Source organism: Trichechus manatus, unplaced genomic scaffold (assembly GCF_000243295.1).
Source record: "Trichechus manatus latirostris isolate Lorelei unplaced genomic scaffold, TriManLat1.0 scaffold00007, whole genome shotgun sequence".
In the NCBI taxonomy this organism is placed as follows: Eukaryota; Metazoa; Chordata; class Mammalia; order Sirenia; family Trichechidae; genus Trichechus; species Trichechus manatus.
Window position 1 is genome coordinate 23,227,086 of NW_004443943.1, and position 26,799 is coordinate 23,253,884.

The following is a 26,799-nucleotide window of genomic DNA, read 5'->3' on the forward strand; positions in this document are numbered from 1 at the left end:
TACAAGCCTACTTGGCAGCCTACTCTTATTGTACTCCTGAATTCTATGTGCTAACATTTTATTTAGGATTTTCTGTGTCTATCTATAAGTGAAATAATTCTGGAATTTTCTCTGTTTTGGTGCCATCATCATCAGGTTTGGGCAGCGATGCCAGGATGACTCCTTAATTTGGAAAGTTTCTTTATGCTCTAAAAAGTTTAAATAGTAGAGAATAATCTGTTCCTTGAAGGTTTAAAAGAATTCATCTGTGAAACCCCAGATTTGGTGCTTTGGGGAAGACAGCTTTTTCCCTCAACTTTCTAATCTCTTTCAAAGTTATTAGCCTGTGTCAGTACTTCTATTTACCTTGAAGTCATTCACATTATCCAAATTTTCACATTTCTTGTCCTACAGCTTTGCCAAGTACTCTTTTATGATTCTGCTGAATCTGTGGCTATTTCTCCCTTTTTCATTTCTAATTTTATGTATTTCTTCACTGTCATTTTTTTGTCTTAGTTAGACTAACAAGTGGTTTATCTACTGTTTTTCATTTGTTCAAAGAATTCACTCCTGAATGTATTAGTCCTACAATGTTTTACCTTGCTTGTTTCTGCGCTCATTAGGTTTACTTTGTTGTGGTGGTGTTTGGGTTTTTTGTCGTTGGTGTTGCTTTGTTTCTGTTTTTTGCTAACTTCTTGGAATTGAATATTTTATTGCCACTCTTAATTAGTGGTGTGGCTATTTAAGGCTGTGGGCTTTCCTCTGGACCAAGCTTTAGCCATCACTGTTAGGTTTTGAAGTGTAGGGCTTTCATTATTGTTATTTTCTATCTAGACATTCTACAACTTTAATCCTGATTTCTTTATGCCCTAAGAGTTGTAAAAAAAAAAAAAAAAGGTGGGGTGGGGAGGGGAGAGTTTTTAACTTACTAGGTAATGGAGGGAGTGTGTATTCTATTTTTGTTAATATGTCCAGTTTCACTGCTTTGTAATCACATAATATATTAATGCTATTTCTGCCTTTTCGAATCCATCTTAATGAATGGATTCTTAATGACTAATAGATGGTCAAGGTCTGTAAATGCTCAACAGGTACTTTAAAAAAAATGTATTCTCTGTTATAAGGTTATAGAATCTGATTTGCTAGCTGCTGTTGAGTCGATTCTGACTAGTGGCGACCCCATGTGTTACAGAGAAGAACTGCTGTTTTCTTGACTGTAATCTTCTTATCGGAAGCAGATCGTCAGGCCTATTCTTCCATGGTATCGGTGGGTGGGTTCGAACCACCAGCCTTTAGGTTAACCGTCACGTACAAACCAGTTGCGCCTCCTGAGGACCAGAATATGGTAGACCTACAGAATCAATTCAGTAAATTATATTTTTTAGATCTTCTACAAATCCTTACTTATTTTTTGGTCAACTTAACATTGAACTACTTGGGCTGACAGAAATAAAATAAAGAGTCCAGCTGCTAGAGTTTCTGTTGATTTCCCCTTGAATTCCCTGGAGCTTATTTTATGACTCTTAATGCTATGCTATTTGGTGCATGAAGATTTATGACAGTCCTCGTTGTATCTTGTATCCTTTCTCATTATGAGGAGTTCCCAGGTAGTGCAAATGGCTAATGCACTTGGCTGCTAACCAAAAGGTTGGAAGTTTGAGTCCACCCAGAGGCACCTCAGAAGAAAGGCCTAGTGAACTACTTTCAAAAAATCTATTATTGAAAATCATATGGAGCACAGTTCTAGTGTGACACATGAGGTCATCATGAGCCGGGATTAACTCCATGGCAACAGGTTTTTTCCTCATTATGAAGTGCCTTATCTTTTTTTTTTAATCACTTTCTGACTTAAAAACAAAAACTAACAAAAATAACAAAAGCCTTACCTGTAACTAATATTGTGACCTAGCTTTCTTTTTGTTAGCACTTGTCTATATGCCTTCTTTCATTTTACTTTTAATGTTTAGGGTCATTTTCGTCAGTAGCCACCTCACATATAGAACAGGTAGCCGGGTTTTGTTTTTTGGGCCCAATATGAGAAACTGTTTCTTTCCATAGGAGAGTATCTCACATTTACATTCATTGTCATATCAAGTAAGTTTAGTCATAATCCACTTATTATATGTTATGTTTTCTGTAGTGAGTCTGTAAGGACTAGCCCATGAAGCTCCTAAAATTACATACAGAGTTTTAAATATGAATATATTCATTTTTTGAGGGAAGAGAGCCCATAGCTTTATCAGAGTCTCAATTATGTCACTAACCCAAAAGCAGTTCAGAACTACTGTTTCAAGTATTTGTCCATATGAAATACCCCCAAATTCTTTCAGTTGTTCTCTTACTTTCAGAGGATCCAGACTCTTGTCTCCCTGGAGTCTTCCTATTGACCCACCTACTTTGCCATTGGATCATAAGTTTCTTGAGGGTAAGGGGAGTGTCTGGTAAACTATGACAAACTCTGGACTCCTATACATCACAGCTCATTGAAAATACTGTATTTTACACAAGTAATGCGTGCCTTCTACGTTTGTTTGCCAAGCGTGCCCTCCTCTGGGAGGTATTTTCATAAGCGCCGCTATGCCAATTTTTTTCTACATGTTACTGTAAAAAAAAAAAAAAAAAAATGGCATAGCATCCTTAGGAAAATACCTCGCAGGGGGAGGGCGATTCTGGCAAACAAATGTAGAAAGCACGCATTATTTGTGTAAAACTACGACACTTGGTTTTAGAGAGAAGATTCAACACTCATCTGATTTGTTCTGCCTCTGGTTCCACTGAGGCAGCCTTGCTTTCTCTTACTTACTTCTTAGTTCTGCTGTAACAGAAATACCACAAGTGAGTGCCTTTAAAGAACAGAAATTTTATTTTCTCACAGTTCAGGAGGCGAGGAGTCGGAATTCAGGGCATCAGCACTACGGGAAGCTGAGCTCTCTGTCAGCTCTGGGGGAAAATCTTTGTCTCAGCTTCTCTAGCCCGGGCGTTCTTCGGTTCCTTGGAGCTCTCCATGCAGCATCTATCTTTCCCCCACATGTGCTTCTTTCTGCCCTTTTTATATCTCAAAAACTCATTAGCTTGAGGCACATGCTACACTGACATGGTCTCATTAACATAACAAAGAAATCCTTATTCCCAAATAGGATTACATTCACAGGATTCCAACACTTGTTTTTGGGGGGACATAATAGCACTTACCCACAGGTCCTGTAGCTGAACACAATGAAGCTTTCCTCATCCGTCCTTTCAATGAAGATCACGCAGGTGTGCTTCTCCCAGTGTCTCATGGCCTGCTTAAAAATGGCTCTCTGGCTTCCTGAAACAACAGGGCATGTGCTCGTCTCTTCACTCATGGGTCCTTACGTTCCTTAGATGCTTTAACGTACACTGGTTAAGACATTGCTTGCTCTGATGAACGAAAAAAACCTTGTTCTGATGGCCCAGAAAAGTAATGCACTAGGAAAAAGGATGTTTCTTGCTAAGAACACAGCATGTTGTTGTTATTAGATGCCATCAATTCGACTCCGACTCATAGCAGACCCCATGTGACAGAGTGGAACTGCCCCATAGGGTTTTCTCGGCTATAGTCTTTACAGAAGCAGATCACCAGGTCTTTCTCCCGAAGCTGGGTGGGTTCGAACCGCTGACCTTTCGGTTAGCAGCCGAGCGTTTAACCTCATAACTTTCCTGAATTGCCAAAGCCTGGAAACCAAGACATTTATGGATTGGGCAGGAGATTTCAAAATAGATTTTCAACATCTGGTGTCTTAAAATCTAGTGAGTGGCCACCTAAGATGCATCAATTGGTCCCAACCCACCTGGAGCAAAGGAGAATGAAGAACACCAAAGACACAAGGAAAGTATTAGCCCAAGAGACAGAAAGGGCCACAAAAACCAAAGACTTCATCAGCCTGAGACCAGAAGAACTAGATGGTACCTGGCTACCACCAATGACAGCCCTGACAGGGAACACAACAGAGAGTCCCTGACGGAGCAGGAGAAAAGTAGGGTGCAGGACTCAAATTCTAGTAAAAAGACCAGACTTAATGGTTTGACTGAGACTGGAAGACATGGCCCCCAGACTCTCTGTTAGACCAAAACTAAAACCATTCCCGAGGCCAACTTTTCAGACAAAGATTAGACTGGACTACGGGACATAAAATGATACTCGTGAAGAGTGTGCTCCTTAGTTCAAGTAGATACATGAGACTAATGGGCAGCTCCTGTCCAGAGGCAAGATGAGAAGGCAGAGAGGGTCAGGAGCTGGTTGAACGGACATGGGAAACCCAGGGTGTAAAGGAGGAGTGTGCTGTCACAGTATAGGGAGAGCAATTAGGGTCACATAACAATGTATGTATAAATTTTTGTATGAGAGACTAACTTGAACTGTAAACTTTCACTTAAAGCATGACAATTAAAAACAAAAGTAAATTAAATCAAAATATATTTTCAAAATATCCTGGGCTTCTCAATTTTTCTTTTGTATTGAAAGTATTTATTCTAAACATTCAAAAAAAACCAAAACCTTACCTCGATTTTTCAATTTGGAAATTGTAGGCTTTTGAAGTATGGGGCAGTCAGCTCCCCAGCACTTTCTCCCACCCTTCCTTTTATTTTATACCTGTAGGAGGATGCTCCCATTGCTCTGAAATTCTATTTGCACGTACATCCCTGCTACCCTTGCATAGGGTTTCTGTGTTTTCTAGGGGACCCTTGAGCCTAATTTCCCACAAGGCCTTTGAAAACAGGTTAATTTCGTACTTTCTCTGAACTTACCTCGATAGTTCCGTGATTAGAAATTTGTTGAATCAAATAAATTGTCTGACAGCAGGAATAGAGTAGTTGTAAACTTCAGGGTGATGGTTATGCAAAATCAATAAGCATTCACTTTCAAATCTATTCAAATCTATTTCAATGTTTACTAGAGACTATGAGTAGGATCTAGAAAAATAGTCGTTTTGGAAGTGCAAGGGATTTGTGGGGGAGGGCCCAAGTTCTAGAAAAACCTCGAAGCAAGGAAAATATTGGGGGAGGCTCCCATCATAGTCTGGAAGATGTGGGTGTGATGTCATATCGTTGTTTTAAAAAAAATACATGTAGAATAAAGAATAACTTAGCTGCCCACTTTTTGTATCTTGAGAATTTTTGTTCAAATTGCTCATAGTTCAATCTCTCATCAAACAGCAATCCTACCAATTACAGGATAACATAAATCTCTATATAAAGAAAGTTCTAGATATACAGTTAGTAAGTCTGATGAAGGTACTATAAATCTTTGATTAGGAAAGCATACCAGATGCTGACAGAACACAGGTAAGACATCAAAGAGCAAAAGTTAGTAGCTGTTCATAATTCCTACATTTCAATTCTTGGTGCACACATCTTTTTCTCCTTTTGGGACTAGGAGCCTCTTGAAGGCAGGGCGAAGTCTTAGTCATCTCTTTATCACCAGCACATAACTGAGTGTCTGGCGCTAGGAGGCCTTCAGTTAATGCTAGAGTGACAAAGAACGGCATGAGTGCTATCAGGGACAAAAGACAAAGAGAGAGGTAGGTGGGAGGAGCTCCGTGCTCTCTTCCAACACCTGTTTCCCAGGACCCCATTGTCAAGTCTTCACAGTTCATTTCCTATCTTACTCATCAGTGTCTTTCGGCTTTGGCAAGTCATGAGGGCATCTGTTTCATCAACCACCTTTCATAGAAGAAATCACAGAGCCACAGAGAAATAAAGGATTTATCAATGCTGTCAGCATTGAAAGCCTGGGAAAGGTAGCTTCCGGTGGCTTTTGACTCTGGGATTTAATTAATATTGGCTGCAGGTCAGCTATGCGCATGTTTGTTGAGTGCCTACTACATGGCTGGCCCTGTTCTAGGTGTTGGAGGTACGGGAGTGAAAACTAGACAGAAAAAATACCTCTACTCACACAGAGCCTGGGTGGAGACAGAAAAAAAACAAATCAAAAATATAAGTAAAACGATTTCGGGTAATGGCAGGTGCTGTAAAGATTATGAAATGGGGTGCTGGGATAGAAAATAGCTGGTGGGAGTAGAGGGGAGTCAAAGAAGGCTGTTCCGTGGACACGTTACTTGATCCAGACTTGATTGATACGAAGGAGCCAGCCAAGGAAAGATCTGGGAAGAGAACATTCTAGGCAGAGAGAAGGGCAACTGCAAGGATCCCAAGGAGGCAACGAGGTGCGCATGTTCTGGAACAGAAAAGAGGGCTAGTGCAGCTTGAGAAGGGACTGAGGGGGAGAGAGGGGTCAAAGACCAGGTAACAGAGGAATGAAACGGTTGCTTGGGGCCATAGTCAAGAGTTTCGGTTTCATTCTGGTGGCAGTGGTAAGCCACTAGATGATTTACATATTTTAAAGATAATAATACTAGTAGCAAATAACACTAATAGCAAATAATCACAAATTATTACACGTCGGGCATAACAACAATTGTGAGGATGGCGCAGGACTGCGCAGTGTTTCGTTCTGTTGTACATGGGGTCGCTTTGAGTCTGAACCAATTCAACGACGCCTAAGAACAACAACGGGCACTTTCTATGTGCTTTATCTATATTAACTCTTTTGATTCTCAAAATAACCCTTGTTGTTGTTAGGTGCTGTCGAGTCGATTTCGACTAATAATGACCCTATGTGACAGAGTAGAACTGCCCCATAGGGTTTTCTAGGCTGTAATCTTTACGGGAGTAGTTTGCCAGGTCTTCCTCCTGAGGAGCCACTGAGCGAGTTCAAACCACCAAGCTTCAATTAGCGGCCTAATGCTTAATCGTTTCACCACCAGTGCTCCTTAAAATAACCGTAAGGGGTAGAAAATGTTAGCATCTCCATTTATAGATGAGGGAACTGAGGCATAGAGAGGTTAAGTAACTTGCCCCAGGGTGTACTACAAATCCTGGATTTGGACCCAGCAGTCCCACTACCTCTACTGGCCACTTGGATTACTGTGTAGAGCACTGCTTGTGTGGGTGGTGGCGGGAGACCACTAAGTCCAGGGTGGTCATCTAGGCAGAGGAGAGTTTCACCATCATGTGTAGCTGTTCATGCTCATCCTCTCATGTTCATTGTGCAAACACAGCCTGTCCTTCAAGACCAGGGTCATACATCACCTCCTTCATAAAGTGTCAAGAACAAGATGGCCATCTTTGAAGATGTAGCCCCAACAGAAACTGCAGTTTCCCTGGGCCTGGTAGACCAGGCCCTGTAGGCACAACGGAGCATTAGCCTGTAGAACTGCTGTGGCCCTGCATATCTGCCCAATTCCACCTAAGTCCTTCCTAGGAGGACTCTCTCACCCTATGGAGGCAAACCACCCAGCCCCAAAGCAGTCTCCATCTGAGGCAACTGACCAGTGAAGTTCCCTCCAATGACATAGGGGATGACCCCTCCAGGCCAGATCCTGTCTGTCCTTGAGGTTGTGGCTCTTCGGACCCGGTGAGAGAAGGTCTCAGCTCCAGCATTCGAGGTCGCAGGGCTCTGTGGAAGCACAGCATTCTCCTTGCCATCTGAAAGAGAGTCATATTTCCATTTACTTTGCTGTTTTATTCCTCCTGTGTATTATGGTTCAGGTTATATTACCCACAAGTTTCATTCAGAGTAGCAGAAGCAGTGTTAAAAACAAGTGTTCTAAAAAGAGGTATTGAATCTGTTAGGGGTTTTGAGCCCATGGGTGGTAGTTTTCCAGACAAGGGAAGAAGAAGTGTTCGGGGCCTGTAATAGGAGGAGCTCTGGCTTGTTTGAGGCATTGGAAGAGGCCGAGGAGGCTGATTGCAGCCCGTGGGCCACAGAACCCAGTGTGCCCAGACAACTCACAGCCCTCTGGACCAACCTGGAGACAAGTTAGGGGTGTGCTTTCTTCTCAGAGCCACAGGTATTTGGGGAATAAGTATAGTCTATGCCCTGACTTAGCCAAATACCAACAATGTCGCAAATTTTGGAAATAATTTGGCTTATGTGACAAGAAAGTGGTCCAGTGTGACACTGGGAAAATAAATTCTTTGCAAGATAACCAGCTGCCATCAAGGTGATTCCGACTCAGCAACGCCATGTGTGTCAGAGTAGAATTGTGCTTTCTCAACGACTGGTTTTTCAGAAGTAGATAGCGAGGTCGGTTTTTTTTTTCTTTTCTTTTTTTTTTTTTTTTTGAGGTGCCCCTGGGTGGACTCGAACCTCCAAACTTTCAATTAGCAACCAGGCAAAACCGTTTGCACCAACCAGGGACTCCCTTTGCAAAATAAACCACTGGAAAAGTCTCTCCACTGTCTGGACCTTTAAGAGCGGAATGTGGGAAACCAGTGGAGGTTCATTTAAGATTCCAAGCCTGAGGGTTAGGAGACAGCAAAGATAGATGGAATAGAATTCCTTAACCTGTGGCCACCAAAGAATTGAATCCACATTCATTTTATTACCATTGAGGACTATTTAAGGTTTTGTTTTTAATCTACTTGCTTAGAATCACTCATTCTTCTCACTTGAAGCATTTTCGCTTTAATTTTTTTTATTGTTGTAATTAAATGAAGTTTACATTTCAAGTTAGTCTCCCATACAAAAAAAATTTTTTTACATACTTTGTTATGAAACCCTAATTGCTCACCCCATTCTGCGACAGCACACTCCTCCTTTCCGCCCCTGATTCCCCATGAGCATTCAACGAGCTCCTAACTCTCTCTGCCTCTCCATCTCACCTCTGGACAGAAGCTGCCTGTTTGGTCTCTTGTATCTACTTGACTAAGACGCACACTCTTCATGAGTATCACTTTATGTCCCACAGTCCAGTCCAATCCCTGTCTGAAGAGTTGGTCTCGGAAATTGTTTTAGTTCTGGGCTGATAGAGAGTCCAGGGGCCATGCCTTCCGGGGCACCTCCAGTCTCAGTCAGCCCATTAAGTCTGGTCTTCTTACTAGAATTTGAGTTCTGCACCTCATCCTTCTACTGCTCCATCAGGGACCCTCTGTTGTGTTCCCTGTCAGGGCGCTCATTGGTGGTAGCCAGGTACTATCTAGTTCTTCTGGTCTCAGGCTGATGAAGTCTCTGGTTTATGTGGCCCATTCAGTTTCTTGGGATAATACTTTCCTTGTGTCTTTGGTGTTCTCTCTTTAATATTTCTATATTTTCCCCATTAGAATCAGCCTTTGGTTTTGTCAATTCTTTTCTATTATTATTTCATATATTACTTTCTTCTATTTTCCTTGATACTACTTTGTTGTTCCTTTTCTAACTTTTTCCTTTTGCTTTTTTTTATTGAGCTGTAGTTAATATATCATAATCCTCACCCTTCTAAAGTGTACAGTTCGGTGGCCTTTAGTATATTCACAAAGTTGTGAAGTCATCGCCACTATCTAATTCCAGAACAGTTCCATCACCCCAAAAAGAAACCCTATACATGTTAGCAGTCATTCATAATTCCTTCTCTCTGCATCCCCTGGAAGCCACAATCTATTTCTGTCTTTATGTATTTTCCTTATTCCGGATATTTCATATAAATGGAATCATGCACTATGTGGCCTTTTGTGTCCGGTTTCTTTCACTTAGCACAACATTTTTTAGGTTCATCTATGTTGTAGCATGAATCAGTACTTCATTTCTTCATTTCTTTTTATGGCTAGATAATATGCCATTACAGGAGCCATGTGGCGGAATGGCTAAGCACTCAGCTGCTAACTGAAAGGTTGGAAGTTTGAACCACCAGCCACTCAGAAAAGACCTGGAAATCTGCTCATATAAAGATTACAGCATAGGAAACCGTATGGGGCAGTTCTACTTTGTCATATACGGTCACTATGAGTCAGAATCAACTCAAAAGCACACAACAACAATATTCCATTATATGGATATATTACATTTTGTTTATTCATTCATCATTTGATGGACACTTAGTTTGTTTCCATTTTTGTCTATAAAGAATAATGCTGCTATGAACATTTGCCTACAAGTTTCTGTGTGGACACATATTTTTAATTCTCTTGAGTATATACCATATTTTTAAGCAATAATGAATACCATCTATGTTTGTTTGCCAACCACGCCTTCCCCCCACGAGGTATTTTCCTGTGCGCCACTATGCCAATTTTTTCTACATGTTGCTATAAAAAATTAGCGAACTTATAAAAATACCTGGGGGCGGCGGGGCCGTGGTTGGCAAACAAACGTAGAAGGCACGCATTATTTGCGTAAAGATACGGGCACCTACGCGTGGAATTGATTGGTTATATGGTAACTCTGGGTTTAATTTTTGAGGAGCTGTGAAACTGTTTTCCAAAGTGGCTGCACCATTTTACATTCCCATCAGCAATGTATGAGGGTTCCAATTTCTCCATATCCTCACTAATAATTGTTATCATCTGTTTATTATTATTATTATTATCATAGCCATCCTAGTGGGTGTAAAGTGTTATCTCATGTGGTTTTGATTTGTATTCCCCTAAAACAATGATGGAAACCCTGGTGGCGGAGAGCTACGGCTGCTAACCATAAAGGTCAGCAGTTTGAATCCACCAGGTACCCCTTGGAAACCCTATGGGGCAGTTCTACTCTGTCCTATAGCGTTGCTATGAGTCAGAATCGACTCAACGGCAATGGGTTTTGTTTTGTTTTGTTTTTTAACAGTGATAGGAGCCCTGGTGACACAATGATTAAGCGCTTGGCTGCTGACTGAAAGATTGGCGGTTCAAACCCATTCAGCAGCTCCGTGGGAGAAAGAACTGGCGATCCACTTCCATAAAGATTACAGCCAAGAAAACCCTATGGGACAGTTTTATTCTGTACACATGGGGTCACCATTAGTCAGAATTGACTCAATGGCACCTAACAACAATAATCACAATGATGTTGAGCATCTTTTCATGTGCTTATCGCCATCTGTACATCCTCTTTGGTAAAATGTCTGTTCATGCTTTTTGCCCATTTTCTAATTGGATTGTTTCTGGGTTTGTTTTTCTTTTTTTTAACTGGATGAGTTTAAGAGTTTTTTAAATATATATATTCTGAATACTAGTCCTCTGTTGGATATGTGATTTGCAAATATTTTCTTCTACTCTGTGGCTTGTCTTTTCATCTTCTTCACATGAACTTTCACACAGCAAAAGTTCTTAATTTTGATGAGGTCAAATTAGTCAATTTTTCCTTTTATGAATTGTGTTTTTGTGTTAAATCTAAGAACTCTTTGCCTAGCCCTAGATTCAAAATATTTTCTCTTATTTTTTTTTCTAAAATTTTATAGTTTTATATTTTTCATTTAAGTCCATGATCCATTTTGAATTAATTTTTGTATAAAGTGTGAGATTTATGTCAAAGTTATTATTATTATTATTTTGCCTATGAATGTTCAGTTACTCCAGCACGATTTGTTGAAAAGGTTATCTTTCCTCTATTGAATTGCTTTTGCAAAATCAGTTAAGCATATTTGTATGGGTCAGTTTTTTGGGTTCTTGATTTTGTTCCATTGATCTATGTGTTTGTCCCTTTGCCAATACCACAACGTCTTGAGTATTATAGCTTATGTTGTCGTCGTGCCCTGTCGAGTCAATTCCGACTTATAGTGACCCTCTGCTATTCTGACTGATAGCAGAGTAGAATTGCCCCACAGTATTTCCAAGGCTGTAATCTTTACAGAAGCAGACTGCCACATCTTTCTCCTGTGGAGCAGCTGGTGGGTTCGAACCACCGATCTTTTGGTTAGCATGGAAGAATTTAACCACTGTGCCACCAAGGCTCCATTTGTAGCTATATAGTAAGTCTTAATACCTGAAAGAGTGGTTCTTTCCACTTGATTCTTCTTTCTCAAGATTGTTTTTAGCTATTCTAGGGCCTGTGTCTTTCTATATAAAATTTAGAATATACTGATCTATGCCTCCAAAAATCTTGCTGGGATTTTGATAAGAATTTCATTAAACCTATAGAATATTTTAGGGAGAGTTGACATCTTTACTATACTGAGTCTTTCAATTCATGAACATGGTATGTCTCACCATTTCTTTAGGTCTTCTTTGATTTCTTTTACCAGCATTGTGTAATTTTCAGCATACATATACCAGACTTGCTTTGTTTTGTGTATATATATTTCAGTTTTCTGAAGTGACTGTAAATGGTATTGTGTTTTAAAATTAAATGTTGATTTCTTTGTGTTTATTGGTAGTATCTAGAAATGTGATTGATTTTTGTGCTTTGATCTTGTGTCCTGCCATCTTGTTGAACTCACTTATTAGTTCTAGGATTTTATTTTTCATAGATTCCTTGGAATTTTTTATGCAGACAAACATGTCATATGTAAATCGGTATAGTTTTATTTCTTATTTTTCCCTTTGTCTGCCTTTTATTTCTTTTTTCTTGCCTATTGCTGTGGCTACAACTTCAAGTACTTTGTTGAATGGGAATATTAAAAGTGGACATCCTTGCTTTGTTCCTGATTTTAGTAAAAAGCATTCAGTTTTTGTAAATTGAGTATGGTGTTAACTGTAGATTTTTTGTAGATGCTCTTTAGCAAGCTGAGGTAATTCCTTTCTATTCCTAACTTGCTGAGAGTTTTTATCATGAACGGGTATTAGATTTTGTCAATTTTTTTCTGCATCAATTGATATGCTCGTATGATTTTTATTCTTTGGCCTGTTGATATGATGGGTTACATTGATTAATTTTTAAGTGTTGAACCAGGCTTGCATACCTGGAATTAATATCACTTGATATTGGTATGGGGCCCTGGTGGCACAGTAGTTAAGCTTTTGGCTCCTAACCAAAAGGTTAGCAGTTTGAATCTACCAGTCGCTCCTTGGAAACCCTACAAGGCAGTTCTACTCTGTCCTATGGGGTCGCTAAGAGTCAGAAACGACTTGAAGGCAATGGGTTTGGTTTTTGTTTTTGTTTTTTTCTTTTGGTATTGGTATATAATTCTTTTTATACATTGTTGGATTCAATTTTCTAATATTTTGTTAAGGTTTTTAACATCTAAGTGTGATTAGGTTTAGGTGTTTCTCTTATAAATATCAAACAGCCAGAAATTTTGTTGTCCAACCGGAGAATCTCTCTTTTGACAGGTGAATTAAATTTATTGTTATGACAGACTATACCCGAACTTACTACTTTCCTTTTATTTTGTGCTTTCTATTTACCATTGTTTTCTTGCTGTTGTTGTTTCCTCCCTTTCTGCTTTCTCCTTTCCTGCTTTCTATTGGATTAAGATTTTTTTCTATATTTCCTCTTTATTTCCATTATCCCCTTTTAATTGTTGTTTAGTATTGCCTTTAATTTTTTTAACATACATACTTAACAAAGTGTAAAGAATTGGTAAACTAGAATATAGATCTGAAGAAACCCAAATCTCCATTCTCATTCTGAAAAGTACACGAACTTTAATGTACTTTAATTTGTAAATTAAAAAAAACAAAACAAAACAAGACCCTCCAAACTTTCATGTTATTGTTTACTGACTTTTAACTTCACAAATTAGTCACTATTATTTCTGGTTTGTTTGTTTGTTTGCAATACAGATTTATACCTACCTATACATTCCTCCCATTTTCTCACTCACTGTTAACTTTTTGCATACCATTTTCCCTCCTGGAAATGCATGCTTTGTTAGTTATTCCATAATGATACTAAACTCTGTCTGACAGTATTTTGTTTTCTAAATTTTATTTTGTTGTTATTGAGAATATACACAGCAAAACATACAACAATTCAACAGGTTCTACACGTACAATTTAGCGACATTGAGTATATTCTTCAAATTGCACAATCATACTTACCCTCCTTTTCTGAGTTGTTTCTCCCCCATTAACATAAACTCACTGCCCTCTAAGATTCCTATCTAATCTATTAAATTGCTGTTGTCAATTTGATCCCATATAGGTAGTTCTTAAAAAAGCATAATGCTCAAAGCAAACTTTTTTTACTTGTTAAGCTAAACTATTGTTGGGTTTTAAGATGATTTCAGGGGATATTTTTGGTTTAAGGTTTAAAGATTATCTCAGGGCAATAGTTTCAGGAGTTCATCCACCTTTCATGGTCCCAGAAAGTCTAGAGTCCATGAAAATTTGAATATCTATTCTGTATTTCCCCTTTTTTGATCAGGATTCTTCTATGGAGTCTTTGATCAAAATGTTCAGTAATGGTAGATGGGCACCATTCCGTTTCTGATCTCATGGCAAAGAAGGCAGTTGTTCATGGAGACAATTAGCCACACATTCCATATCATTCTCCTATTCCTGACTCTTCTTGTTCCTCTGTTGCTCCAGGTGAATAGAAACCAATTTTTGTCCCTTGGATGGCTGCTTGCAAGCTTTGAAGACCCCAGGCACTACACAATGAACTAGGAGGTAGAACAGAAGTACTGAGCACGTGATTAGGCCAATTAACTGGGACGTCCCATGAAACCATGACCCTAAACCTCCAAATCAATTAATTAAATCCCATGAAGTGTTTGGTTGTACATAAGCAGCCTCAGCAGCTATTCTTCTTTTTTTTTTTGTCATTGTTGTAAATATATCTAGCACACAACTTTGCCTATTCAATTTTTTTTACCAGTGTACAACTTATTGACAGCAATTACAATAATCGGCTGTGAAACCCTACCCTTAATCAATGTAATTCTTCCATCACTGTTAACCCTTTTCCTCCTCCCTCCTGCCCCTGGTAACCACTAATAAACTTTGGTCTCTATACATTTGCCTTTTCTTGTCTTTCTATATAAGTGAGGTCATACAATATTTGTCCTTTTGTGATTGGCTTATTTCGATCAGCATAATGTCTTCAAGCTCCATCCATACTGTAGCATGTAACGAGACTTCATTTCTCTTACTGGCTGAGCAGTATTCCATTGTATATATGTACCACATTTTGTTATCCATTCATCTGTTGATGAGCATTTAGGTTGTTTCCACCTTTTGGCTATTGTGAATAGTGCTGCAATGAACACTGGTGTACAAGTCTCTTTTTGAGTCTCTGCTTTCAAGTCTTTGGGGTATATACCTAGAAGTGGAATTGCTGGGTCATATGGTAGTTCTATTTTTAGTTTTTTGAGGAACTGTCACACTGTTTTCCACAATGACTGTACTATTTTTTTAATCTCTTTCAGCAGTGTTTTATAGTTTTCATTGTATAAGTCCTCCACATCCCTGGTTAGATTTATTCCTAGGTATTTTATTCTCTTAGATGCTATTGTAAATGTTTCTCTAATTTCCCTTTCAGGTTTCTCATTGCTGGTGTACAGAAATCCAACTGATTTTTGTTTGTTGACCTTGCACCCAGAAACTTTGCTAAATTCCTCTATCAGCTCTAGAAGTTTTCTTGTGGACTGTTTGGAATTTTCTATATATAGGATCATATCACCCACAAATAGAGATAACTTTACTTCTTCTTTTCCAATTTGTCTTATTGTTATAGCTAGGACTTCTAATACAATACTGAATAGAACTGGTGAGAGTGGGCACCCTTGTTGTATTCTTGGTTTCAAGGGGAAAGCTCTCAATCTTTCTTCATTAAGTACGTTGTTGGCTGTTGGCTTTTCATATATGCCCTGAATCATAATAAGGAATTTCCCTTCTATTCCAATATTCTTTAGGGTTTCATCAAGAAAGGATGTTGGATTTTATCAAATGCTTTCTCTGCACCCTTAGAGATGATTGTGTGTTTCGTTTCCTTTGTTCTACTGATGTGTATTACGTTGATTGATTTTCTAATGTTGAACCATCCTTGCATTCCTGGAGTAAATCCCACTTGGTCGTGGTGTATGACTCTTTTAATATGCTGTTGGATTCTGATTGCTAGTATTTTGTTGAAGATTTTTGCATCTATAGTCATAAGAAATATTGGCCTGTAGTTTTCTTGTGGTGTCTTTGTCTGGCTTGGGTATCAGGGTTATGTTTGCTTCATAGAATGAATTAGAGAGTATTCCTTCCTTTACCATCTTTTGGAAGAGTTTAAACAGTATTAGTGTCACTTCTCTAAATGTTTGGTAGAATTCCCCAGTGAAACCATCTGGTCCAGGACTTTTTGTTGTTGTTGTTGTCAGTAGGTTGTTGGGTAGGTTGTGTGCCTCTAAGAATTTGTCCATTTCCATGAATAGATATATGCACACCTGTGTTTGTTGCAGCACTGTTCACAATAGCAAAAAGATGGAAACAACCTAGGTGCCCATGAACAGATGAATGGATAAACAAATTATGGTATATTCACACAATATAGAACAATGATGAGTCCATGAAACATCTTATAACATGGAAAGCATTATGCTAAGTGAATTTAGTCAGTCACAAAAGGACAAATATTGTATAAGACCACTATTATAAGAACTCAAGAAAAGGTTTAAACACAGAAGAAAGTATTCTTTGATGGTTACGAAGGTGGGGAGGGAAGGAGAGGGGTATTCACTAGCTAGATAGTAGACAAGAATTATCTTAGGTGAAGGGTACAACATACACTACAGGGGAAGTCAGCACAATTGGACTAAACCAAAAGCTACGAAGTTTCCTGTATACAACCAAACACTTTGAAGGACAGAGTAGCAGGGGCAGGGGTCTGGGGACCATGCTTTCAGGGGACATCTAGGTCAAATGGCATAACAAAGTTTTCTAAGAAAATGTTCTGCATCCCACTTTGGTGAGTGGCATCTGGGGTCTTAAAAGCTAGCGAGTGGCCACCTAAGATGCATCAATTGGTCCCAACCCACCTGGAGTAAAGGAGAATAAAGAACACCAAAGACACAAGGAACAGAAAGGGCCACATAAACCAGAGACTTCATCAGCCTGAGACCAGAAGAACTAGATGGTGCCTGGCTACCACCAATGACAGCCCTGACAGGGAACACAACAGAGAGTCCCTGATGGAGTGAGAGAAAAGTGGGGTGCAGAACTCAAATTTTAGTAAAAAGACCAGACTTAATGGTTTGACTGAGACTGGAGGGACACCAGAAGACATGGCCCCCAGACTCTCTGTTAGCCCAAAACTAAGACCATTCCCAAGGCCAGCTCTTCAGACAAAGATTAGACTGGACTATGGGACATAAAATGATATTCGTGAAGAGTGCTTCTTAGCTTAAGTAGATACATGAGACTAAATGGGCAGCTTCTGTCCAGAGTCGAGATGAGAAGGCAGAGGGGGCCAGGAGTTGGTTGAATGGACATGGGAAAACTGGAGTGGAAAGGAGCATGCTGTCACAGTACAGGGACAGCAACTAGGGTCACACAACAACATATGTATAAATTTTTGTATGAGAAACTAACTTGAATTGTAAACTTTCACTTAAAGCATAATAAAATTTTTAAAAAAGAGAAAACAATAATAAAATAAAACGCGATTTATCCTGGAGAATGATTCATGTGCACTGGAGTAAAATGTATATTGTGCTGTTTTGGGGTGGAGTGTTCTATATATGTCTAAATCTAGTTTGTTTATAGTGTCATTCAGGTCCTCTGTTTCCTTGCTGATCTTCTTTCTAGATGTTCTGTCCAATATTGAAAGTGGTATATTGAAGTCCCAACTATTTTTTTAGTACTGTTTTTCCCTTCAATTCTATTAGTATTTGCTTTATATACTTAGGTCCCGGTGTTGCGTGCGTATATATTTATGATTGTTAAATCTTTTTGATTAAATGACCTTTTTATCACTATATAATGTCCATTTTTATCTCTTCTGATAGATTTTGTATTAAAGTCTACTTTGTCTGATATTAAGATTGTCATCCCAGCTCTCTTTTGGTTATTATTTGCATGGGATATTTTTTGCATCCTTTCACTTTCAGCCTATTGTGTCCTTGGGTTTAAGGTGTGTCTCTTATAAACAGCGTATAGTTGGATCATGTTTTTTTATCCATTCTGTTACTCTCTGCATTTTGATTGGAGCATTTAGTTGATTTACATTCACTGTAATTGCTCATAAGAAGTGACTTACTTCTGCCATTTTGTTATTTGTTTTTTGTGTGTCTTAGGCCTTCTTTGTCCATTAGCACTGCTTGCTTTTTTGTTTTGTTGGTTTGTTGTAGTGAGTCTTTTTGGTTCCCTTCTCCTTTCCTTTTATGTATGTTTTTTATATATATTCTTAAATATTACCTTTAAGAGCTTGTATTTATAACATTCTAGGATAAGTTGGTACCAACTTAACTTCAGTAACATACAAGAAATTCTATATCTATACCATTCCTCTCCCCTCCCTGACTTTGTTGTTGTTATCACTAATTACATCTTTATATTTCATGTCCCTGTAACATAATTTTATCCTTGCCTTTTATATATTTGTTATTTAAAAACCTGAAGACAAAATATTTAGAATTATCAAGCATGAATGCCTTATTGCTAGCCCTTATGTTGTCCATGCATTTCACTTCATTAGGGATCTTTTTTTTTATGTATAGCTTTGAATTACTTTCTAGTGCTTTCCCCTTCCATCTACAGAACTCTCATTAGTATTTTTTGTAGGGCTCATTTGTGGGTATGAACTCTCTCAGCTTCTGTTTGTCTGGGAATGTTTTAATTTCCTCCTCATTCTTGAAGGATAGTTTCACTGGGTGTAGTATTCTTGGTTGACAGTTTTTTGTTTGTTTTTCCAGGACTTTAAATACGTCATTCCATTGCCTTCTGGCCTCCAATGTTTCTGAGGAAAAATCAGCACTTAAACTTATTGGGGATCCTTTGTATGTGACTATTTGCTTCTCTCTCACTGTTTTCAGGGTTCTTTCTTTATCTTTAATTTTTGAGAGCCTAACTACAGAATCGACTTGATGACAATGGGTTTGGTTTTTTTTTTTTTTTTTAACTATGATGTGTCTTGGTGTAGTTTTCTTTGGGTCTATCTTGTTTGGGGTTCTTTGAGCTTCTTGGATTTGTGAATTCATGTCCTTCTTTAGATTGAGAAAATTTTCTGTCATTATTTTTTCAAATATTCCTTCTGTTCCTTTCTCTCTCTCGTGTCCTTCTGGAATTCCCATGATGCATATATTAGGTTTCTTGTTGTTGTCCCCTAATGCCATTAAACTGTGCTCAGCTTTCTTGAGCTTCCATTCTTGTTGCTCTTCAGTGTCTGTAATTTTAACTGTCTCATCCTCTAATCTGATGATTTTTTTCTTCTGCCTGATTAAATCTGTTGATAAGTCCTCCTATTGTGTTTCTCATTTCAGTTATTGTCTCTTTCAGTTGCAATATCTCTTTATTTAGATCCTCATTGGGCTCTTGCATTGTTTTCCTTATTTCTTTTAGCTCTTTGTCTATGTTTTCCATTAGTTCTTTAATTATGTTTAATGTTGTTGTATTTTATTCTTCCTTTTTTTCATTATTTGGTCATCCTTAGATGTGCTTTCACTCCCTTTGTCATGTTCATTTGCATGGGCCACTGTTCCTCTGTTCTTTGTGTGCTTTATGATTTTTCATTGGGGCATTGGAATTTTTGAGAGTGTTAACTGTCTCAGTTTTCCCCAGTATTTGCTGCTTTTTTCTGCACTATTTTCTGCAAGAAACTCTTAGGTGGGCAGAGCCTTTGGCCTTTGCTTACCTTTTCCTCTCCCTCTCTGTGACAGCTCCTTCTCCTTCCCTGGTTTAATTGGGATTCAAAAGTTCCAGATCTCACTTTTCAACTTTCAATCTCTCCCAAACACACCAGAGAACTTACTGTGGTCAGTCTGTCCACGAGTGAGTATTGCCACTTAGGCAAGATATCATGTATTAATCAATATGTCCACCAGGGGGCAAAGTTCCCCCCTTTGGTTTTTCCTCCCTGCCCTTCTCTTTTCTGCAATCATGTTTTTAGTCAGAAAATCCATACCCAGCAAGCCCCCTTTGTGGGTGGGTGTTGTCCTCTGGTTTTGCCTGAGGTTTCCTTCCCTCTCTGGGAAACACAGGCAGGCTTTCCTCCATTTCAGGAGGAGGATGGACTGGCACTCCCCAGAAGGACCTCCAAGAGATCTGTCTTGTTGGTTTCAGAGTCCCAGTGGCTCTGTGGTGGTTGCAGTAGCAGTCTCCACTTAGGTGACCCACCTCCTAACTCTACTGTAGGGAATGTTCTGTAGGAGTTTGTATCAGTCCAGCAGCCAACAGTTACCAGTTGGGAGAGGGGTAGTCACACTCCAAACGGACCCCCAGGGAGGTCTGCCTTGTTGCTATCAGAGCCTGCCCCATAGTATGCTGGCTTTGGGTTTAGCTTCCACTCAAGTTGCCTGCTTCCTCGCACACAGTAGCCTTAGCCAGCAGTCCTTAGTGCCGACTGTAAGGGGGAGCAGAAAGAACAAAAATGATCCCCAGGAAGGTCTGTTCCATTGGTTTAAGAGGCCTGAGCTATGGGGTGCACAGGGAGGGAGGCAGAATGCTGACTATGAGAGTAGAATCCACAGCAGGGGCCTTCTGTAGCAGTTTGCAACAGCCTGGCAATCAACAATTACTATGTGGGGAGGGGGTGTCACACTCTGGTCAGATCCCCATACAGGTGTGCCTTGTTGCTATCAGAGTCCCCCCAGTAGATTGTTGGCTGTGAGTGCAGCCTCCACTCAAGACTCCTGCTTCCTAACACAGAGCAGCCTCAGTCAGCAATCCTCAGCACCAACTGAAAGGGGGAGCAGACAGAACAGAACTGACCCCAGGATGTCTGTCCTGTTGGTTTCAGATGCCTGAGCTATGGGATGTGCAGGGAGGCAAGCAGAGTGCTGACTATGAAAGCAGATTCCACTGCACAGGCCTTCTGAAGCAATTCACAGTAGGCTTGCAACCAACAGTGTCTGGGTGGGGGAGGTGTTGGCACACTCCAAATGGATCCCCGGGAGGTCTGCCTTGTTGATTTTAGGCGTCCTGTCTCTTTGTACAGGCAGAGGCTGTCGTAATTAGGGAAGCAGTCTCACTACCCCAGTTCACAGCAGTCTGCTGCCCACATGACTGGGGGAGAGGCAGGGATGGTGGGAGAAGCAATTTTCCTACTGTATGTGACTCGTTGCTGATTTGTTGATTCTTGCCTGTCTGCAGTTCCCCACTGCTCCCTGATTCAGAATCCCTCAAAGCCGAGCACTGTTTCCTTGTATTTCTTGTTGTATTTGTGGGGGAGGATTGGAATGATGGTCTGTTTACCCTGCCATCTTCCCAGAATTCTGTAAATACCTTTATTAAAACAAAGTTTAGCGGGGAATCTATAGAAGTCTAAGTTGACAGGTGTAGAGAATTTTGTTCCTTCAGCACTTCAAATATATTATTCTAATGTATTTTGGTCTTCATTGTTGCCACTGCAAGGTGTTCTTTTAATCTAAAGGTCATTCCTTCACCCATTATCTGTCTTCTTTTGTTCTGTTTTCTTTCTTTCTTTCTTTGTCTTTGGTGTTCCTCAGTTTCATTATGATTGTCTAAATGTTGATTTGTCTATTTCTCTGCTTGAAACTCAGTATGATTCTTGAAAATTCATATCTTCCTTCAAATTTTGGAAAATTCTAATTTATTATCCCTTTGGTTATTTCCTCATTACCAGTCTCTCTATGTGAGTTTTCTCACCATCTGGAACTTGTATTAAAGAGTTTTCTTACCATCTGGAACTTGTACTAATTGTACATTGAACATTCTTTTTATCCTCTGTGTTTCTTCACCTTTTCTATCTCTTTATGTATTAGTGCTGCAATTTGGATGGTTTACTAGGCTCTATTTTCTACTTCACTAATTTTCTCTTCAGTTGTGTTATTTATACTATTCATCCCATTTCAGTTTCAATGGATATAGTTTTCGTTTCTAGAAGCTTTATTTAGTGTTTGCTCTTTTTTTCACATTCTCCTGTTTTTCCCCACTATGGTTTCAATTAGGAGCCCTGGTGGTGCAGTGGTTAAAGCATTCAACTGCTAACCAAAAGATCAGTGGTTCAAACCTACCAGCCACCATGCCAGAGGAAGATGTGGCAGTCTGCTTCCGTAAAGATTTACAGCCTCAGAAACCCTACAGGGCAGTTCTACTCTGTCCTGTATGGTCACTATGAGTCAGAATTGACTCAACAGCAGTGGGTAGGAGGCTTTCAATTTCTTCTTTTGGCTCTTTTGTCATTTTATGCATACTTTTTACAATGTCCTTCAGATTGTTCCATTGTTTCTACAACTTAGGATTCCAATTCTCCAATTTACTGTATCTGTAGATTCTCCTTCATGGATTAACTTTTTGTGTTTCCAATGTTTTTATTTTAAGTTCATCTTAAGGGGAAGTTATCCTTTTCTGAAGAATACCCATATGCCCTGAATGTGACCCTGTTTTGCAAGTTTTTTTCTGCCAGGGTTCTTGAGATTTTATGGGCCTTTGATCATTTTCTATGTTAATTTCTCAGTTTAGGGTTTCCACATAAACTACTGTAAATTGAGAATTCATACATGCATGAGGAAGAGGCTTTGGATTCAGTTTCTCATTGGAGGCTTTTCTACCCTCATTCAGAGCCCAGGAAAGGCAGAAAGACTTCTTGCCACTCCTCTGAGTCATTCGGCAGAGTTTTATAGATCTTTTTTTTTTTTTTTAATGAGTAGGAAGCTCTTTGAGGGCACTCATTTTATACGAGATCTCAGTTCCCTTGTCCTGCCTCACATGGGACAAAGGCTTCACTTCCCATACCCATACGGGCATTACACGGGTATTAAAACACCAGCCCCCAGGTCCTCAAGTCCCAAACCAGGTCCAATGCCCTCTGCACAGATGTGGCACCACCTGAAGCTTAGTTCTCTGAGTTTCTGTTCCCTGTTCTCTCTGATCATGGTGATTTGCCTTTCTTTCCTTTGAGCTTGACTCTGTATTCTTAACTGGGGGGGAGGGGTGCAGTTGGTTTTTCCCCCGCCCCCAGCATTTTTGTGTTTTTATAAGGGGTCCCTAATAGTTCAGTTGGTCATATTGCCAAAACCAGAATGTTGTTGTGTAATACATTTTTAAACCTGAAAACAATTGTTTTACTACTAAAATCTCTAGAACAGAAGTCATGCACTTGCACCCCTCAGGATGAATCCAGTCCACAGATGTGTTTTGTTTGGCCTGGACGCTTTTGGCCCACGCTATGCTTTCTTTAAAAATTTTCTCTTTAGAAGCCAATTTTTTTTAAAAATCAAGGGATTTTACACAAGAGTCCAGATTTTCAAGTTTCTTTTTAAAAATAGAAAAATCTGGCAATAGTGGGCCCATCATCTCCCGTGGTACAACCCACTGGAGTCAAAGAGCACCTGCTCCCCACAGTAAGGGTATGTGTTCTTTCATTTGCTGCAATCTCTTTCCCATTTCACAATGTTCCATCCAGCCCACTTCACCAATTTATGTTACCTCCCTGGCCTCTACAGATTTTCTAATTTGCTATCTCAGCCCTAGACGACAAAGTGCCTCCAGATTTCAAGTGTGACTTGCCCCAGTAGACCAGAAGCTGTAACAGAAACTGTGACTGACTTGTTCACCACTCAACTCTCCATCCCCAGCACAGTACCTGGCTGGGGGTAAGCATTCAGTATTTTTGCATTTTGAATGAATGAATTAAAGAATGGATGTGTTACTCTAAAAATAAACAGCCCAACAGCCCAAACAATTCTGGGGCGGAAACCTCTCCAAAATATTGGCAACGCTGAAGCCGTTAATGTTTACATCCTGAAAGTCATCATGACTTAAGTAATCACAAGCAGCGATGTAGCAAGTGGAAGTTTGTTATTCATTTCCCATCTGGTTTTCAACAAGTCTCTTAATTCTCCTCTGCTGCCAACTCTCCTTTGGAGAATGGGCAAAAATACTTCTCTATTCTCTTTGGAGAATTGTCAAAAATACTTTCATTAGGAAAGCAAAAGATCATTAAAAAGACAGAAAAAAAAAAGACCAAAATGGATGTCAGAAGAGACTCCGAAACTTGCCCTTGAATATAGAGTAGCTAAAGCAAATGGAAGAAATGACGAAGTAAAAGAGTTGAACAGAAGATTTCAAAGGGCAGCTTGAGAAGACAAAATAAAGCATTATAATGAAATGTACAAAGATCTAGAGTTAAAAACCAAAAGGAAAGAACACGCTCAGTATTTCTCAAGCTGAAAAAACTGAAGAAAAAAATTCAAGCCTCCAATTGCAATATTGAAGGATTTTATGGGAAAAATACTGAACAACGCAGGAAGCATCAAAAGAAGATGGAAGGAATACACAGTCACTCTACCAAAAAGAATTAGTCAATGTTCAACCATTTCAGGAGGTAACATATAATCAAGAAACAATGGTACTGAAGGAAGAAGTCCAAGCTGCACCAAAGTCATTGGCAAAAAACAAGGCTCCAGGAATTGATGGGATACCAACTGAGATGTTTCTACAAACAGATGCAACACTCAAAGCACTCACTCGTCTATGCCAAGAAATTTGGAAGACAGCTACCTGGCCAACTAACTGGAAGAGATCCATAGAAAGGTGATCCAGTCAAATTAGGAAATTATTGAACAATATTATTAATATCATGTGCAAGTAAAATTTTGCTGAAGATAATTCAAAAACAGTTGCAGCAGTATGTCAACAGGGAACTACCAGAAATTCAAGCCGGATTCAGAAGTGGATGTGGAATGAGGGATATCATTGTTGATGTCAGATGGATCTTGGCTGAAAGCAAAGACTACCAGAAAGATGTTTACCTGTGTTTTATTGACTTTGCAAAGGCGTTCAACTTTGTGGGTCATAACAAATTACGGATAACATTGCAAAGAATGGAAATTCCAGACCACTTAATTGTGCTCATGCAGAAAACGTACATAGATCAAGAGGCAGTTGTTCAAACAGAACAAGGAGATACTGCATGGTTTAAAATCAGGAAAGGTGTGCATCAGGGTTTATCCTTTCACCATACTTATTCAATCTATCTGCTGAGAAAATAATCCAAGAAGCTGGTCTATACAAAGAAGAATGCAGCATCAGGATTAGAGGAAGACTCATTAATGACCTGCGATATGCAGATGACATAACCTTGCTTGCTAAAAACAAAGAGGACTTGAAACATTTACTGATGAAGATCAAAGACCATAGCCTTCAGTATGGATTACACCTTAACATAAAGAAAACAAAAATCCTCACAACTGGACCAATAAGCAACTTCATGATAAACAGAGACAATATTGGGAAGCTGTCAAGGATTTCATTTTACTTGGATCCACAACCAACACCCATGGAAGCAGCAGTCAAGAAATCAAATGACATACTGCATTGGGTAAGTCCACTGCAAAAGACCTCTTTAAAGTATTAAAAAGCAAAGATGTCACTTTGAGGACTAAGGTGCACCTGACCCAAGCCATGGTATTTTCAATCACCTCATATGCATGTGAAAGCTGGGCAGTGAATAAGGAAGACTAAAGAAGAACTGATGTCTGAATTATGGTGTGGGGGAAGAATACTGAGTATATCATGGACTGCCAGAAGAACAAACAAATCTGTCTTGGAAAAAGTAAAGCCAGAATGCTCCTTAGAAGCAAGGATGGTAAGACTATGTCTCACATACTTTGGACATGTTATCAGGAGGGACTAGTCCCTGGAGAAGGACATTATGCTTGGTAAAGTAGAGGGTCAGTGAAAAAGCAGAAGACACTCAAAGAGATGGATTGACACAGTGGCTGCAACAATGGGCTCAAACATAGCAACAACTGTGAGGATGGTGCAGGACCGGGCAGTATTTTGTTCATTGTACGTAGGGTCACTATGAATCGGAACCAACTCTATGGCACCTAACAACACCAAAAACATTCCAGGGAATCACACTAAGACATCCTGTGTTTCTCAGACAAGCTGTGCTATATATATGTGTGATGCAGTATTGTAAGAGCTGGTTTTATGCAGCTGAGTCAACACGGGAAAATCTTAAGTACACCTGGAAAGAGACTGGGGTGTAATTTCCAGAGATGGGCTATTGAATAACAGCTTCCCCCTCGGTCCAGTGAGAAATTTAATTTGCCGAGGACTCAACACAGGAAGCATTTGCCGATTAAAAATATGTCTAAACAGATGTTCTGCTTAGCCTGGAAGAGGGATCTTAATGCAACTGTCATTATTGGATTTTCTTGGATTACTACTATCTGGAATCAGAGTCCAAACAGAAGGATGTAATTATTTATTATGGCCAAGAGTCCTGCATTTGAAGAGGAGCTCAGGGGCGGGTGAGAGGATTTAACACGCTGGGGGTGGGGTAGGGTGGAGGATAAAGCCCATTTAAATTCTCTGGCTCTGGAAACGGACCCTGGACTCTCTGTAAGAGCAAAGTGGCCATTGCTATTCAATGTTCCATTTCCAGCCAAAGGCACAGCTGTGTCATAAAGAGAAACAGGCCTGACACAGCCTTCTCAAGCGAGGAACTACAAGACTTTTAGATAAGGTAACAGGTCACTCCCACACTGGAAGTAACCACCCTGACAGTGCAGCCATTTATAAAACCCTCACACCCAGGGCGGTGGGCAAACCCCCACCTTGCCTGCATCAATTCTGAAAGACAGTCAAAGGGGAGGACTGTCTATTACTCTGCATGTTAGAATCAACTAGGGAGCTTTTAAAAAAACCCTGCCTGATTGTTGGCAAGGATGTGGAGAAATCAGAACTCTCATCCACTACTGGTGTAAAACGGTACACTCACTGTGGAAAACAGTTTGGAGGTTCCTCATAAAGTTAAACATAGAATTACCATATGACCCAGCAATTCCTCTTTGGAATTATATATGCTCAAAAGCATTAAAAGCAGGAACGCAGATATTTGTACACCATTGTTGCAAACCAAAAAACAAACCCATTGCCGTCGAGTCAATTCTGACTCATAGTAACCCTATAGGACAGAGTAGAACTGCTCCTAAAGTTTCCAAAGCTGTAATCTTTAAGGAAGCAGACTGCCATATCTTTTTCCCAAGGAGCGGCTGGTAGGTT

General features: G+C 39.6%; 1 protein-coding gene across 1 annotated transcript in view; it reads right to left on the bottom strand.

Moving 5' to 3' along the window:
• Positions 1 to 26,799, bottom strand: part of TLL2 (tolloid like 2) — a 174,762-nt gene that overhangs the window by 57,181 nt on the left and 90,782 nt on the right. The window contains exons 4-5 of the mRNA XM_004369972.2: positions 7,333 to 7,488; positions 3,172 to 3,289 (exon numbers count right to left, since the gene is read on the bottom strand). Of these exons, the coding sequence (XP_004370029.1) occupies positions 3,172 to 3,289; positions 7,333 to 7,488 (274 nt within the window). The remainder of the gene's footprint in view (positions 1 to 3,171; positions 3,290 to 7,332; positions 7,489 to 26,799) is intronic.